Raw genomic sequence first — 19,564 nt, forward strand, 5'->3', positions numbered from 1 at the left:
GATTGCCAGGCAAGATGTCCACCCCTGAGAATATCATCTACATCTAAACTATATTGAAACAAGCCATGCATGGCACAGTCCCCGTTAGTTATCAAATTTAAGATATATAGTTTTGTTTATAGTAATATAGCTGGAATATAACCATGTCAGGAATATGATTTTTGAACATTAAAATGATTGACATTTGTATCTGATCGTCAAACAAGTACTTGTCCATATTGAGAAATATTGCTCTGGAACAGCATTCAAAATCAGCCATTTTGAATACATGTATATATATATATATATAACATGATGTATACAAATATATAAAATTTGAATATAATCAGTCAAAGCATTTAAGAGATATGGCTCTAGAAGCCCAATCATTAAAACAAAATGGTCGTCAATCAGCCATTTTGAATCCAATCTGAAAAATAAAATGACGTGCATCAGGAACCCATATGTCTAATGTATGTACCAAGTTTGAACGAAATCCATCTGTAAACAGCCGAGAAATGCTTGATTTTGATAATTTGTAGCCCCAAAATGGCCGCCATTCGGCCATCTTGAATCAGATTGACATGCATATGTATAATATCATGTATGATGTATGTGTGAAGTTTGATTGTGATTGGTTCAGACATTTTTAAGATACAGGTCCAGACGCACACATGGACGTACGCACGCACGGACATACAGAGGTCAAAACATAAGTCCCAGTTTTCGGACTGCGTCCGAACGTGGACTAATTATTGGAGAAATTTAATCATTATGTGGGCTCTTACTTCAGATTGGGGATGAGTACCAATTATGTCTTAACACATCCCATCTCATGCAGTGACAGCATATAAATCAACATAGAAATGTGAGAAAACTGCAAAGTATACACAAATGCAGTATGATGATCACATTGACCAACACATACTGCACTGGTGTTACCTTTCTTTTATTCAAGGGTCCTTCGTCCCTCTCCATGATAATGTATGTTTTTTGGTATTCTCATATTAATATGAGGTTATAACGAGGATAATGCAAAGTATACATGAAGACAGTACAGCGGGAGTATCGTGCAACACGCAACGGAGGTTGATGCGTCCGCATACTGTCTGAGTGCATACTTTGCAGTATCCTCGTAATAACCATATTATTATACATCTTTTCCTCCCAGGAATATATCATAAGAATGCTGAAATCCAAAACCTTTAGAACAGATTTAGCAAATTGCTTTGTGTGGGGTCTGGTCAAACCCTGGGGGCAGCCATGTTTATTTGTTATTATTAGGGGACGCTTACGTGCGTAATCGTTTCATATTTGGAATTCGCGTTCCCTAATATGGTAGGATGAAAATACCCAGTGTAACACCGCAAAATTATGGCACACTGTAACTTATGGCGAAACAGTGACAGATGTATAATAATATGTTTTATTCAGTGAGATTCAGCCTAATAATTTGAATGGTATGTTGAAATATTACCTTCTGAGGTGGAACGTTAAATGCTCGAGTTCTCATGTCAACTTTCCTCCATTTATCAATACATGGAAGAACCATTACAATTCCTGTAATTGAAAAAATAAATTAATATATTTCATGTCTGCAGTGAAGATCATCAAATAAATATGTACATAAATGTAGCATTTATTTTGTACCAAATTTAATTATACACAAATTCATGCTCGATTGGCTATCCAACCCTAACACCTTAAAGTTAGACCAATCAGAGAGCGGCTTGTTTATTGACATTTTTTTTTTTACTCAAAAATTATTAATAATTGTAAAAAAATTATGCAGATTGATTTTATGAAATTGACTTTTGATGTTGAAAGCAGACGAAAAGAACTTTGGGTGGTTGTTATGCATTGCCCACCATTAACATAGGAGTATGTTCAAAAAGTAACTAAGAGCCTGTCAGCTGATATAGCCCTGCTGTATAGTCATCTGAAATTAATATTTTTTTACTAAAAATGACAAAAATAATTATCAAAATTAGATATTTGCAAAAATATCTTCAAGAAATGCACAAATCTGATGTAAATATGTACCAAGCTTCAATCCCATTTTCAAGAAGAAGCCAAATATGTACAGTTGACGACAACAGACAATCACCAATATGAGCAGCTCTGCTCTAAAAATGCTCATGAGCACCCTTGTGTTCATGCTATTAGCTAACTGTGCTAATAATTAAGGTGACTTGTTGGCATAAGAAAAATGGTGGAAAGATTTGTAAAGATTTTTTGCTGTGCTTTGTGCTGCTGAAAAAAAAATTCCTCAATGAAATTCAGCACTGCAAACTGCAAACAGAGCCTTGTCTCATTGAAACATGAAATATTACAAGGTTATTGAAAATAACGCATAGTATACATTTAGGCAGTTTATATGGTGAACAGATCAATGCAACCTTGCACTACCTGAGTGCATGACAGCCCAAAATGGCCACCAAAAATGTTTTGCCATGTGTGAAAGTTTGTGTTGAGTGTCAGGAATAAGTAGTAAGTATTTGAATGAATTTGACATCAATATTGTTGTCGTAGTTTACCCTAAATACGGGATCATTTAAACGTCTACTACTACTACACCTCTTCAAGGAATGGCAAATTTCCTTGTTTTCAGTGATAAATAAAAAATCAGATCAACCAACACACTTGAGTATTGCACTTATTTTTGCAAATTGATAGATATTAATATAAAATAAAGTGCAGAAAACAAAAAAACTTTATGAAATATCAAAGTAGAAGTCCAAAAATTACTTTGGTGACACAATTGAACCAACTCACCTGGTCCCTTTGCTGACTGTAGTCTCCCAAGTCTGAATAAAACCAGTTTTTCATATTGGTGTACCATCTGAAAATAAAAACTTACTATAATTACTAAAGATCTGTTTTTTTTGTATGAGATCAATAGGTAACTTGAGGAGCATTCCCATAGAAAAAGTATATGGGATATACTACATTATTGGGTAACTTGAGGGGCATTCCCATAAAAAAAGTATATGGGATATACTACATTAATGGGTAACTTGAGGGGCATTCCCATAGAAAAATAGTATGGGATATGCTACATTAATGGGTAACTTGAAGGGCATTCCCATAGAAAAAGTATATGGATATACTACATTAATGGGTAACTTGAGGGGCATTCCCATAGAAAAAGTATATGGATATACTACATTAATGGGTAACTTGAGGGGCATTCCCATAGAAAAAGTATATGGGATATACTACATTAATGGGTAACTTGAGGGGCATTCCCACAGAAAAAGTATATGGGATATACTACATTAATGGGTAACTTGAGGGGCATTCCCATAGAAAAAGTGTATGGGATATGCTACATTAATGGGTAACTTGAGAGGTATTTCTATAGAAAGGCGTATGGGATATGCATGAATAGTTTCTCCACAAAACTTGTAAACCATTACATTTTTACTCTTTGGATAACATTTTGCAAAATATCTCTGTAGCAGCTTTTGTCACATATGATATATTAAATCCATGTAATTTTTTAAAAATTTTTAAAACAAAAATGATCAAGACATGGAGGAAATAAAAAAATTCAATCCAAAATTAACAAAAAATACATTATTTTATAAAATACATTGACAAATTTTGTTAATAATGTCATTCCAGGATTAAGGACCCCAATAAAATTGTCACTGCTTCTAAAACTTATTAATTTCTCAGCGAGATTCACAAAAATTTGTTCATCAGAAAATTTAAGCAGTTAGAAGTATAGTTTTCAAAGTTTCAAAACCTATCAGTACAAATCTAAAATGCACCAAAAATAGGATCGGCATGTTATGTTCAGGCTGCAGACTTTTGTAGTGAAGAAAGAAAATTTTGTTCTGAAAGTACCGAGTACCAGCACATATTGATTTTCACTTTTATTTCTATCACTGGATTTAACTAGAGGATTACAGCATTTAATCACTATTTATTTTTACTCCTGTCTTTCTTTCATTTATACCACTTTTGTTCTGGCTGCATGTGTCTTCCTGAAAATAATCTCTACCTTTTTGTCTAATTTTAAACTGACCACACTTCTATTCAATTTCTACAATGGGCCATTCCAGTTTATATCTGCACCCCCCCCCCCCCCTGTTGATGAGGTTGGATTTCCATTACTGTATGGTGAATGGTGATTTGGAAATAAATCTTTGTATGACTTATACACCCATGGAAATTATACCCTGTTTGAAGTAAACACACAAGCTCATCAACAGGGTGGGGGTGCAGATATAAACTGGAATGGCTCATTGTAGAAATTGAATAGAAGTGTGGTCAGTTTAAAATTATGCATATTTTGGAAACTGGCATTATCTTAGCTTAACTACACGTATAACATATAACCAGAGGTACATTACTTGGGGTTTGCAACTCGCATAGTACTGTATGGTGACATCATGTCAAGATCCCATTCAAGTCTCTTCTCGTAGATAGCGAGACTGAGGCTACGACCTTCTGACATGACGCATATCAATGTTCAAGGTTTGTAATGAAAAAAATAAACTTTTCTTGTCACTATCATAGTGAAAAATGTAATACATCGAAAATGTACAGAAAATATAGTTCTCGTAATCCGTCATATCGTGGGCAGCTATTTTGATCCACCTGGACATCCCAGTATCCTAGTTACCTTGGGCATGCGCATTCGCATTTTTTCTGAGTTGGAACGTTTATGCGAGAGCGAGATTGTGACGGGATCTTGTTATCATGTCACCGTAGTTACAAACCCCAAGTAATGTACCTCTGATATAACTTGAACCACACTATTGCAAACTAAACCATGCACCTTGGCTGAGCCTATAAGAGATTCCGTTTTTAACTACCATGCAGTACTGAAAAGGGAGGGAGCTAAGGGAGGGCTTCATACACACAACATCAATTGGGAAAATACAGGCATTAGAAGGATCATTTCAATTTCAAGTGGTATGCATTAAGTTATTCATGAGCAAACAACAGAGTGTACAATGCATATTTTGTATTTATGTGAATCAACATTCATTCAGCAATGTGAACTGGCAATGCATTCCATTGCTAAAACTGGGGTTAAGCCCTTGTGCAATTTACCTTGAAGCATATCCTTAAATGGAATTATAAATCTCATTATTATATGTAAATGAAGTGATTAGCATAGCTTACCTTGAAGCAAATCCATGCTGAGACAGGAAAAGTCAGAACTACAAGTAGAAAACTGAAAGACATCACAATACAGGAACACAAATGAATGATGAAAGGTGGTTTATAAACTGAAAGAAACAGAAAAGAAACTTTATATTAGTGAAATTAAATTGTACACAAACGGTGTTTACATCATGGTAAAGTATGGTAAAACAGAACTACAACATTCAAAATGCAGCAACAAGGGGGTCATAAAATATCAAATGATCAATACCTGAGACACAAAGAGTGTTTACATCATCAATTCTGAGACACAAATTGAGCTTACATCATCAATCCCAAGACATTAAAAGTGCTTACATCATCAATTCCGAGACACAAAGAGTGCTTACATCATCAATTTTGAGACACAAATTGAGCTTACATCATCAATCCCAAGACATTAAAAGTGCTTACATCATCAATTCCGAGACACAAAGAGTGCTTACATCATCAATTTTGAAACACAAATTGAGCTTATGAAACTCGGGTATTTCTCGCACCAAGTCCACCGCGAGATATTTCGTTTAACGCACAATGGAGGACGTGGATAACCAGACCTGAGCTCCGGTGCGAATCTCCCAATTTCATAAATATAATCGTATTCGAATCTCAGGCTAGCTAATTTGGCGTGGTGAGGACCATACAGGCATTTATACCGCCCGGGGGAACGAACAACTGACTTGTCAAATAAAAATAAATACAAATGTAAGTGTTAAACAAATAATTCATTCAATATAAGGATGCCATAACAACAACAGTTTCTGAACGTTACAAAATATGTGCCTCACAGAAAACATGCGGCAATGTCAATCCCACAAAAAAGAGGCCACTCAGATCTGTCCAAGTTTAATCTTCGGCAATCGCCACACCAAACTGTCGAACGCCGTAAACATGTCCGGTACCTCGTCGGCTCTGCCTCGCAGGTTTGGCTGCAATACGATCCGCAAAGCATTCTTGGTGCCTTCTGGGTTGTTTTTCTGATCCGTAGGAAATCGAATAAGTGCCTCTAACGAGTGTGCTACGTGCATTTACGCCGACTTGGTGCTCTCCAAAACACGTTCGTGTTCACGGTTTCAAAGCAATCCCGCTTTCAGCTCCTGCCATTTTGTCTGTGTCCTGCACCTTCTTCTCTTGCGCGCGGAGTGGCGTGACATCCTGGGACGCACCAATCAGTGTAGCAGGTCTCAACAGGCATCAATCATGAGACCAAAACTTTTCCATGACGTCACAAATACGGGTTACCATAATAAATAACGCACAGGCCCGTAATAACAAGAAATATAAAGAAACTACATAGATTTAAAGAAACAGTAAAATTACCCTGGTTTCACTTACATCATCAATTCCAAAACACTAAAAGTGCTTCCATCATCAATTCTGAGACATAAATTGGGCTTGTATCATATCAATTCCGAGACACAAAGAGTGCTTACATCATCAATCCCAAGACATTAAAAGTGCTTACATCATCAATCCCAAGACATTAAAAGTGCTTACATCATCAATCCCAGGACACTAAAAGTGCTTACATCATCAATTCTGAGACACAAAGAGTGCTTACATCACCAATTATGAGACATAAATTGAGGTTAACATCATCAATCCCAAGACACAAAGAGTGGTTATATCTTCAATCCTGAGACCGAACCTGGCAAAATACTTACTTTCTTCGTTATGGTAATACATATCTTTGTGTCGATCATCGGTGTAACTGAATGCTGATTTGAAGGAAACTGGTGAATGGAAATCAAAAGCGACAGAATCTGGATCAGCGGTTGGTACCTTGGAGTACTTCACACTGGCTGAATGCCATGCCATTGTGAGTGAGAATCCAGAACACTCTGCATTTACTTTATCTCAGTCTTTTGTTTGATATCAAATCTCTGTTGCAAATAATCCAGTATTCTTGTCTGTCTAGATCTGGAAACAAACACATCGAGCCAGTTAAAAAGTTGGTCATATCATAGACCCTCTAAAAGAGGGTCTATGGTCATATTTACTTTTATAATTTGTCAATACTTAAATTTACTATAGCCAATATAATTAAAAATCTGATGTCTGATTTTTATTTCTTCTTTTTTTCACTTCAAATTATTCAGTTTTTCATATTGTAAATTACTTTAACTATGATATACCAGTATATAGAAAGCAAAGAAAACTCCTGTGTGCTGAAGCTTGGCAATTAATATTTGTCTGCTATTTGAGATGTACAAAATGAAAACAATGTGATCCACTTTATTGAAGTTTATTTTTACTTACAGAAAATACATTAGATTTCACATCTGTGGTTTGCAGACTAATTTATTCCAGAGCACCTACCACAATTTCATTTTCAATCTGACTTTTTGAAATACCAGAAGTTGGCTAATAATTATTAGATAATCAATATGCATGCTACTTATTATTAAACTAATCATGTGGATTACATCCAAAGCATCAATGAAACAAGTTTCATTATAATGTTATCATTAATTCTTAAAAAAATGATAAATATTTGAGATATTGATGGAAAAGCTTAAAACTGACTAATTATGCAAATCAGGTAATTAATATGCACATATTTGAATGTAAAACTAATAGGGTCTGTGCAATGTCACAGATGTGCCCAGTTTCCAGTCAAAGCTTCATGATTATTGTCTTCAATATTGACCACATGGTTAAAATAGCTTCACTATTTCACTGTCTTGCAATAATAAATGCAAGCACACATGTACTTTACATAAACATCATATTGGACAACTAAATAACCTTGGCTTTGTTTACATTCTTTTCTTTTTTTTTTAAATAATGTTTTTGTACCAGGCGACAGTTCCGGACATTGATTGTCACTGTTGTCTCTCCTGACTTTTTTGCTTTGTGAAAATTGCAAGTGCTAGTGCTGACACATTTTGCCACAGAAGTCATTTCCTGTTTGGGACTACATGACAGGGCTGTGTGGCCATCTCCCTATCAAATAGCAATTTTAATGCGCTATCCTGGCGTCAACCAGGCTCGGTCGAACACAAGCACCTTAACAAGGACCTTAACCAAGGTTCCCCCAAAGTCGCATTCGTCTAGTGAATGAATCTCGGCCAGTTAAATTGGCTTTCCCATTGAGTCTGTGGCACACTCACCCAGGGTAGGGATCGACCCTTTTGATGTTCAGCCTAAAGTAGGATTTGAACTTGGGTCTACCGATCATGAGTCTAATGCGTCAACCACTAAGCGACCGGTCTACATTCTATTTCCACTCCAGTGTTCAGATCTTAAATTTATCACAGATAAGAATAAGATTAATAGTACTAGGTACCAAATATACAACATGTCTGTGAAATCTAATCTAATAGAGGTCGAACCAATGTACATGTAAGTGTACCGGTAAGTGTCAAATCAATCAAACTAGCAGTTATCAGGAAAAATCTATATAGCATCTTAGACCAAAAATGTCAAAAATATTCACTAATCAACGAAAGCTTAGAAAGTACTCCTGTGTGCTGAGAGCATTGGAAACTAATACAAAATTACTTGTACTTGAGATATTGATGGAAAAGCTGAAAACTAATTATGCATATCAGGAAATGTATATGAACAGATTTGAATGTAAAACTAATGAGGTCAGCACAATGTAACAGACCATCAAAAACCGATGTATGGTACTTGAGATATCAGTGAAACAGACGGACACACATACACACACACACACACATACAGACACACTAACTGCAAAGACAGGAGTCAAAAATACAGAATTATAGATACTGTCACAAAATATTCAAATCTACCAGAGGTACACATACACCAAGTATCGAAGCAATTAGGGTAGCATTTTTTAGGAAAAGTCAAAAATAGCATTTTTATCAAAATGAAAAAAACATTTACTAAAATTAGAGAAATCAAAATTTCTCCACTAAATGTTGAAATCTAAGAGGTCCATACAAAGTACATATATACCATGTACTGTAAAATGACTAATTTTCACTGGGTTTAAATTTCACTGACTTACCATTTCAGGCATAATCAGTGGGTTTTAAATTCACGGTTTCGTCATTTAGATAATGTGTGCTATGCTAAATTTTACATATTCACTGTGTTTTAATTTAGCGCATTTTTCCAGTCAGCGAAATAAGCTAAATTAAAACCCAGTGAATAATTACCCCCTTTACAGTATCAAACCAATCAAAGTTTTTAAGAAGTTGAACAAACAATATTTTTGACCAAAAATTACAAAAATATTCATTTAAATAGAGAATTAAAGATATCATCATGAAATGATCAAATCTTATAGAGGTTCACCCAATGATCATGTGCACCAAGTATAGAAGTAATAGAGTAATTGTTTTCAGAAAACGGTTGTTTGAAAACACAAAGTTGATGCGGGATGACGGGGACGAATCTATACAAACAGCTCTCCTCCCCCAAAGGGGTAAAAATTGTATTAGAAGCCGCATCCCTAATAGAAGTCGCACCCATTCTTTTTGAATAATTGAGAACCAAAAATTCATCATTTCTCATATGTGTAGATACTCTAATAGAAGCCGCATTCCCTCTGTTGCATTGTACCATTTTAATAGAAGCCGCGGTTTCTAATACAGATTTTACAGTACAAACAGAAAAAAAATTGCAGAAAAAAACAGCAGAATAAAAAGGGAAACAAGTCATTATTAATGACACAGTCCCCGTCCAAAATTGTGTGATCTTACATATCAATTTGATGCTGATGAAGTCATTGAGATTAGATTGAAACCATTAATAGCAGATGGATTTGTAAAAAATTATGATTTAGTGCTTTTACACGAGAATTGGACATTGGGCAGTCATATGTAATCAAATTACAAAAATAATGTTCATGTAGATGTATCTATTGCTATACTACATGTATCTTTGTACAAAATTTAAACAGAAATGTTCATTGCATTCATGGGAAAGTAGGCATGGGTATCATGAAAAACAAAATGGCCAGTCAGCCGTATTAGTTTGAATCACAGAAAAAATATGACATGTAACTATAACCCAATATGTATGATCATCATACCAACTTTGATCCAAATCGTCCTAGTCATCTCTGAGAAACAGCTCCGGACATGTAAAAATTACGATTTAGCACTTTTACCTGAAAATTGGGCATTGGCCGGCCATATTGAATCGAATCACAAAAATAATGTTGGTGTGCATGTATCCCATGGTATACTATCTTTGTACAAAATTTAAAGAGAAACGTTCATGGCATTCAAGAGAAAGTAGCATGGGTACCATGAAAAACAAAATGGCCGCCAGTCGGCCATATTTATTCGAATCATGGAAAAAATATTACGTACACCTATAACCCAATATGTATGATCACCACACCAACTTTGATCCAAATCGACCAAGTCATCTCTGAGAAACGGCTCCGGACATGTAAAAATGATGATTTAGCACTTTTACATGAAATTTGGGTGCCAGTCAGCCATATTGAATCGAATCACAAAAATAATGATGGTGTAGTTGTATATACTATCTTTGTACAAAATTTAAACAGAAACGTTCATTCAAAAGAAAGTAGCATGGGTACCATGAAAAACAAAATGGCCGCCAGTCGGCCATATTTTGAATAGTTGAATCACGGAAAAAGTATGACGTGCACCTATAACCAAATATGTATGATCATCATACCAAGTTTGATCCATATCGGCCCAGTCATCTCTGAGAAACAGCTCTGCACATGTAAAAATGACGATTTAGCGCTTTTACATGAAAATTGGACGAACATATGTATGTATGGACGGACGGACAGATGGATGGAACAAACCCGAACAAACTTTGTCCGAACGTTGACTAAAAATATAGGAATATGCTACAATAGACCATAGACCACAGTTTTACCAAACTTCAAAGAAAATACATAAATTACATGTAATGGGATGACGTGATTATATAAGCACTGTGTTCCATGCGAGACCTCTCCCAAAGCTGTATGGAAGACTAAGAATTTAATTCATGTTGACATGATTGGTTAATGAATGGTTTGACCTTTAATACTTGCTCCATGATTGGTTAATGGATAGTTTGACCTTTAATTAATACCTGCTCCATGATTAGTTAATGGTAGTTTGACCTTTAATACCTGCTTCATGATTGGTTAATGGATAGTTTGACCTTCAATACCTGCTTAAATTAAAGCATCTTTGTGTATTCAATCATAGACTAGACCTTAAAAAAACATGTACATAAACATAATGTAATTTTAAGGTCTATGATTCAATTCATCAATATGATTCTAAAAAAACAAAGGTCTTGGAAACCATGAAGTGAGTTTTACTCATGTAAACTGTGCGTTAATAAATAAACAATCCAAAACATTGCAGAATAGAAGTAATGCCAAATTAGAAAAACTGCAATCACCATGGTAACCTTCTTCATACCTGATCTAATACTGCAAGACAAAGTGCTTTATTCCGTCGGGAATCCACTTCAGTGATTTCACAAATCAATCTAACATTCCATTGAAAATAAAACTTGGATTGCTACATTTATATCTGCTATTTTCTCCAAAGATTATCTGTATAACCTTTCTAAAACTTTAAGTAATTAAAAAATACATTATACCTCTGAAAGTGGGACCTTCAATTAACTTTATAGTTATCCACTCTGCTCTGACATTTCAACACTACTTCACTTTATTAGAAAGTAGTAATTTCCAAAACCATTACAATTGTATTAAACCTTTTCACCACCAGTTTCCTCTTTTCATCACAAATGCACAAAATAGTCCCATTTATAGTTTGCACTTTTCTTCAGAACATTGGAATAAAAATAGTCAATTTTTTCGGGTAAAAACTGAAAATTGACTAAAATTGTGTCTGTTGGCTCCAAAATTAGGGTTCATTTCCAGAAATATTGAAGAATAATAAAAAACAGTGCAGAAAAATTTGGGCAAGAAAGTCTGGTGGTGAAAAGGTTAAACCTGTCATAATTTTTCTCACCAAGATTTTTATGTATTTTTCTATAATTATTTTGTTAATTTTAGGTCAGGTCTTGATCTGAATTGTTGAAAAAATTGTGAAAATTTCAATTTATTTTGTGAATGATGATAAAAGTTGACTTCAGTGCTCAAAGATTTTAATATTGTTGTCATAGTGACTGTGTTGTCATTATTTGAGCAAACTGTGAAATCAAAATATTATATCAGAGTATCATTTAAAGGGGTGGTGCTCTTGGAAACAAATCTGGTTTTTCTGGACTATGATGTTCATACATTTTACACAAATTGAAATGAAGGTGAGACCAAAATTCATCTGAATGCAGGCGACTTCAAGTTGGCAGGTATATCCTCATTTAGGAGGCATACATCACAGTCACTCTACTAGTATATTTAAAATTAATAAAAAATTTGAGATCAGCCTTTCAAACAAGAAGCTTGGCAATTAATATTCATTTCCTATTTGAGAAGCACAACATAAAAATAAAAGAAAGCTTAGAAAGAACTCCTGTGTGCTGAGAGTATTGAAGACACATTAAAAATTAATTAAAAATTACTTGTACTTGAGATATTGATGGAATAGCTGAAAACTAATTATGTAAATCAGGTAACTGATATGAACAGATTTGAGTGTAAAACTAATAGGGCCTGTGTAGTGTAATATCTATGTACCAAGTTTCATTGAAATGTGATTAGAGCAAAAGAACTATGAATTATTATTAGAGAATTAATATGAACAAATTTCAACCCAAAATTAATCGGGCCTGTCTATTGTTCTAGAGCATTTATGTACTAAATTTTATTCAAATGTGATGATCAGTAATTGAGATATCAGTGTTAATTAATTATGTTAATTAGGTGATTAATAAGCATAAATATTTACCAAAAACTAATTGGGTCTCTGCATAGTCCTAGGTTCATTGAAATGTGATGATGAATACTCAATAGAAGTTTCATTAAATCCAATTAGTGGTTCTTTATATATCAGTGGAACATTCATGAAAAAAATTAACTAATTATGCAAATTTGGTAATTAATATCCACAATTATTTACCCTAAAACTAATCAGGTCTCTGCATAGTACTAGAGGATCTATGTAGCAAGTCTCATTGAAATATGATGATCAGTACTTGAGTTATCAGGCGAAAAGCTGAAAATTAACTAATTATGCTAATAAGGTAATTAATATGCACAAATATTTACCTCAAAACTAATCAGGTCTCTGCACAGTCCTTAAGTAACTATGTATCAAGTTTCATTGAAATGTGACGATTACTACTTGAAATATCAAAAGCTGAAAATTAATTAATTATGCAAATTAAGTAATTAATATGTACTGATATTACCATGAAAACTATCAGGTCTGTGCAGTGTCCTATGTTATCAATGTACCAAGTTTTATTGAAATGTGATGGTTAGTACTTGAGATATCAGTGGAAAAGCCAAAATCATGGAACAGCTAAAAATCAGCTAATTATCAAATTAGGTAAATTAGGTAATTAATATGCATGGATTTTTACCAAAACCGAATCAAATCTGCGCATTGGCCCAGAGCATCTATGCACCAAGTTTCATCAAAAATCAATGTATGGTTCTTGAGATATCAGTGGAACAGACACACACACAGACACAGACACACTAACTGCAAAGACTCCCTTTTTGTGCTTCGCACACGGGAGTCAATAAATGTGAGACACAGTATATGAGGGAATATGAGGTTGTTACGAGAATACTGCAAAGTATGCACAAAGGCAGTACCATGATCCCGGACGGTGATCGTATCAGTCAACGCTTAGCTTGTAATAATAATTTAATGTGAGGTAACAGCCTGATTGGGAACATTTCGTGCTGTGTGAATGGTTGCATACAGTGATGGGATTTTATTTCCATCACACGCTATTAACGCTTCTGCAAATAAACAAAAGAAAGTGTTTAAATAAGGAAGCAGTACAAACTCATCCGTAACACTTCGACATATCCATACAGTGACAGATGTGTAATCATTGAAGTTATCATTAAAAAATGAACCAATCTGATATCATTGTCCGCATCCATGGTACCCACATTTCAAGTATCAATGAAGTCCAAAAAAGCATTTTTTTACCCAAAATGATAAAAATATTTAACATTTACAGGTGCAGACAGATGGACAAAAACACACATGCATATCCAGACAAGAAGGATGAATTACAACGTTCACATGAAGCGATGATTAGACACATGCTGTTACCAGGGTTACAAAAGGTCATATAAGACTGATAAGAAAATTGCGATGAAAGCACAAAACCTAATTGACACCGTTAAACACGTGCAAGACTTAATTAGCATAATGTATATTATGGGATATGTAAACAACATCATCTCTTCAAAACTAAGGTGGCAGATCTTGTTGTTTTCATAGATAAAAAGTTTATCACATCTTTCTCAACATTTTTTTGAACTTCGTGGTACAAGCAGCCAGTTGGGTGTTACCAAAAATATTCATTAAAACAATTCCATTGAGAATGTCACAGCCCCCTCTGTTCTTGTACATTAATACGTGACAAATGAAATTTGCATTTAAATTGCTGCTTTTTTGAATTTTGAAAGTACAATTTCTACATTGAACTGACGACTTCGACTGCCAGACATTTTAACATGCCTATAATTTTAATGAGTCTCTAAAGTCTTGGCAAAATTTGGCAAAATGTAAAACATATATCACATTTTAGTGCATCGTGGGATAGTTATATCAGTCTGCGAGAGCAGACACACTTTATGATGGTTGAGAACATGATGTGTTTGATTGGTTAATAACAATCCCACAGTACATTATGATATTGTAATTGCAATATGGTTTATGGCTGATAGACAATCATCTATTTTGGATTAGATTGTAACTCAAAGTAACGTTTGTTGATGTATACTTCTGAGATAATGCACAAGACAGATGGAGGAAACCCAATCTATCAGAACCCCCCCTCCCGGACTGTGTCCAATCAGGGGCTAATTAGAATTGAAGATATCATCACAAAATGAACAAATCTGACTAAGGTCCACTAATGGTGTTTACATGGGAAATCGGGCAAGCAGTTTTCAAGAAGTAAAAATTACACTTTTTAAGAAAAATGTCAAAAATATTCATCAAAATTAGAGATTTGTAGATACCTATCATCACAAAATGAACAACTCTGAGAGAGGTCTACCCAAGGTATACTGACATATATACCAAATTTCTTAATGGGTTTTGGGAGATTAACAGTGAAAATCATAAAAATAACTAAAAAAAACTTGGGATTCTCTGATTTGGAAAAAATTGCTGTGTATTAGTGACCTATTAATAATTCAATATTATTTTTTGTGTGCTTTTTTTCATTTTGTACGTCTCATTTGTTTGGCATGTACTTATGTTACTGCTTATGAGTTTCATCTATGTCAGACAAGGTCAGCCTGTATAAAGATATAATAACTACGACTTGCAATTTCAGATGATGATCTGATTCCAGGTATGCCAAAACAATTAGTGTTTAAACGATTATCTGTTTTATTCAATGTATGTCTCAGACAGGAGTTATTTTTACTGACGAGTAGCAAATTACAGTTGATGAGCCATCCTTCTGCATGTATAATTTGCATCATGAATGAATTATTCCAATTTCCAGAATTCTATAATATTTATTTTATATAAAATATTTTAAAAATAATTTTATAAATTTTAAATGATGGTTAAAATAACTTAGCTACTAATTATGCCTTAACATGTGATTACTAATTATTAATAATTTATCTGCGACCTGAAAATGAATCTTTTCCAATTTTGAGTGACTAAGAAAAGAGAATCATGGTTTTCTAAACCAATGAAAACTTCTACTGGTAAGTGTATCTCATGGTGCGTTATACAAATTGACAGTACTCCAATGTAACTATGTACTGATTTATTATCATACAAAGTATTGCAGAAACAACTAAACTTTCAATCATTGAGTCACCAGGCCCTACTGCACAACTAATCACAACCTGTCAATGAACAAATAGCCAGACAATAAAAAAAATATGAGCTACCGGTAACTTGCTATGTCACCAAATTATGTCCACTGACCCGCTTTCCCAAATATCAGTCTTTGAAGCTTAAGACGTCTCATGGTGAGTTACAGTCAAAGTCTATTATGACAAAATCAGCTTGAGTTGTGGTTGAGTAGTATTCATGTTCAGTTGAACTACTAAGTATGTATCAGCTTTGCAGGACTGTCAGGTATATAAGTGTTCAGGCACAGTCATTTCTAACACAAAATACGACTGTTAAACTTGGAAACCATCCCACAGCCTGTGCTCGCTTAACACAGGGGCTTGACGATCTTTGTATGCAGTGTCTGGTATTTCGTTAACAAATTTGTCTTGATCAGTATTGTCAATGTGACATTTTGGTTTCTCGCTTCTTGATTCCATTACTACGATTACTCGAAAGTTCAATATTTTGCTTATGAATGTGATGTTAATCAGAAATATCAAGTTGATTGGTCAAACCATTTATGAATTTGATCGATTATAGCACTCATCAGAAACCAATGCACCAAATTGTGGCCATTTTTACAGAAAATCCAAGATGCTGGACAAACCATAAGACCGTTATTTTTATCATAAAAAGCTTTTCCCATTCATACTGCACACAAAATATCAAGTTCATAGGCTACAGCACTGCTGAGTAAAGAATGCCCCAAATTTTTGCAATTGACGGCAAAATCATGTGACTGATCTGAATCGTTTGCTTGCTGTCAGAAAGATTTTGGTATAGAGATGCAACATTTCAATTTCAATTTAATTTTATTAATATACTGATTATAATTTAATAATATATTCAGAATGAACGGCAGATTGAGGAAATCCCAGAATCTGTTTCGCTTCATATCACAATTGTTATAAATTGGCTCTAATATTTTGTTTTCATGGGCATTGTAGCACCACATCTTGGCTGTAAGTTTACCTTGTGGTCTATATATCTTCCTCTGATTTGTCCATCAAAGTGTGCCCATGGTATTTAATGTCATGTGATTTGTTTGTTTGCGAACTGGTTTGATTATTAAATCAGATGTGTAATTCAGTTTACCAAGAAGTAGATTCATTGGTCAGGTCATGAAGCAAAGCATAAAGAAAACTAATTTGAAGTACATTTTCATTTAAATACAGCATTTTCTACTTCTTTCTATAGTTAATGCATACATGTATGCTCCATCATGCACAGAGAACGTTTTGAAACAATTACCTGGTTAAAACATTGAGTGACATGCAAACTTTCCCTCATATAATATTTAGCTAAATATGTGTATGGCAAGATGTATACATGTATGAAAGTCTGATCATTTCAGGATTTAACATCAATTTGTAACCATGGAAACATATCAGGTTTTCTTCATTTACACTTTATATCTTTCTTGGTGAATATTACGTTATTTTTTTTAATATAAATTGGTCCTTTTTGGATAAGGGATAAGTTTTACTTCATGTGCATGCAAAAATATGCAAATTTGTAGATTAGCAAAATGTAATAATGCATAAATTACTGCATCTGTACTTATTAAGTAGTTTGGGGTATTTAACAAGTTGTCACCATGGAAACATAATTTGGGTCATTTATTTTTATTTCATATCTTTTTCTGGGGGACTAGATATGTATCATGTAAATGCAGTGTTCATGTATTTTTTTTATTGTAAAACGACGAGAGAAAAGAATAGTTTGTGGGAATAATGAATTAGCATATCATGATCCAATATTGATGCAAAGACCGTTGAATCTGTCCTGATCATTTTTTTATATCAAATTTGTTTCACTAGCTTTAAAATTGAGGAAAACATGACGCTTTCACCTGATTTTCATACATTTTGAAATGGTTGCCATGGAAATATGCCTGAAAAAGATTCTTAGCACCATTTTCACCAACAACAATCATCATTTTATATTTTCGCATATGATAATATTACGAAAAAAAAAAGTATTTTGTTCTATGATGGAGAGGAATAACTCCTAAATAAGGCCTTCTCTTGGATCAGCCACAGGCCTATAGGGTACACAAATTAGCAGAAGATAAACTTGAGCAAAAACAATAGGATCCAAACAGACCTAATGAACCCCTAATGTGCTCTAGGATAACAGCAGAATCCAGAATGAAAACATACTACAGACAACTGATTATAGACAGGTTAATTTGTGAATTACACGTATCAGACAATTTAGGTAAAAATAGACCAATTCTAGACTCCACACACAACCCAATGTTTAGTGTTTGCCGAGCAATTATCTCAGTCGAGAGTTGCATTACGTTTCCCTTAGGTCAATCACTTGCACTAGCTCATTCCAGCACTGTCTGCATCCAGCGTTCAAAGACGGGCATCTAAATCGAGATTTGGACAGGATAACACAAAATCGGTAATTATACCTGCCTGGAGCTTTCTACAGCGAAATCATAGGCGACAAAACCTGTTCCATTAGCTTCCGTATTCATCTACAATTTCATTACATGGAATCCTGTGGTTCCATTGAATTTAGATCACTTACGGAACAAATAACATCAAATCACAATAAACTGTGTACATTATTTCACTTACCATCATCTCCTTACATTCCGAGTCAACAACAACGGCATACTGAGCACGAAAGCACAAGTAGGTTTTGTCGAACTGAGGTACACTGCGCCGTCACTATCAGCTGAATCATGTACTTGTATTTACTTCCTGCTTAACGTCGATGGGGGCGCTGTTCATATCATAACGTAAACACTTGTAAATGTCATTTTGACACTTCACCTACATCTTGAAAATTCATTTTTATTTTATTTATAATCCTTTTTTAAATAACTATTTTCGCTTCTGAAATAAATTTTTAAAACCCACTTGCGTTTCTGAGATTTGTTTTTATTTTAAAACCATGCTTATTATATTATTCAACCCTTTCTCATTTTTTGTAGTGTTTCTAAACCTTCAACAAGCTGGCTGTCTCGTTATCGCGCACATCTAAACTCAACTTACTGAATGAGCGTGATAAACATAATCGGACAACAATAGAAAATTGTATCAAACTTGTTTCTTGTGCAGTTTTGTCGGCTAACTGTGGTATTCGTATTAAACCAAGAAATCAGTCTAGTAATCACCAGATCAAAGACTGTCATTACTTTGCTATCCTTATATTTTCCCGTATCGTCAATCAACTTAACACAATATGCAAATTCAAATTACACCACAGAAGATGTAGCTCTCCGAAATTTCATCATTAAAGAAGACGAAAGAATCCCTTTTCTAGATTCATATACAATTATTTTAGGAGATTGATGGTAAAAATAAGTTTGTTTCCTTCAAATGGATGCAGTGTATCCTTGAGAGTCATATACCACATCAATTTTCCGACAGCATGGCTAAGAAATCAACAATTGCTTCACTGAAGTTGTTATTTTACAATGAAGCCAAATATGAGGAGTGTGTGACAATCCTTGATGAAAGTGAAGAAATAATAAGAAATTC

The 19,564-nt window shown here is 34.2% G+C and overlaps 1 protein-coding gene across 1 annotated transcript in view; it reads right to left on the minus strand.

The window, feature by feature from the left end:
- Nucleotides 1-18,757, minus strand: part of LOC100373951 (stomatin-like protein 1) — a 30,228-nt gene extending 11,471 nt beyond the window's left edge. Inside the window, exons 1-5 of the mRNA XM_085494114.1 lie at nucleotides 18,656-18,757; nucleotides 6,804-7,059; nucleotides 5,119-5,225; nucleotides 2,755-2,821; nucleotides 1,457-1,539 (exon numbers count right to left, since the gene is read on the minus strand). Coding sequence (XP_085350240.1) covers nucleotides 1,457-1,539; nucleotides 2,755-2,821; nucleotides 5,119-5,225; nucleotides 6,804-6,957 — 411 coding nt within the window. The 5' untranslated portion in view covers nucleotides 6,958-7,059; nucleotides 18,656-18,757. The remainder of the gene's footprint in view (nucleotides 1-1,456; nucleotides 1,540-2,754; nucleotides 2,822-5,118; nucleotides 5,226-6,803; nucleotides 7,060-18,655) is intronic.
- Between the last annotated feature and the right edge of the window lie 807 nt (nucleotides 18,758-19,564).

The sequence above is a fragment of the Saccoglossus kowalevskii genome, chromosome 19 (genome assembly GCF_978046115.1).
Source record: "Saccoglossus kowalevskii chromosome 19, keSacKowa6.1, whole genome shotgun sequence".
NCBI lineage: Eukaryota > Metazoa > Hemichordata > Enteropneusta > Harrimaniidae > Saccoglossus > Saccoglossus kowalevskii.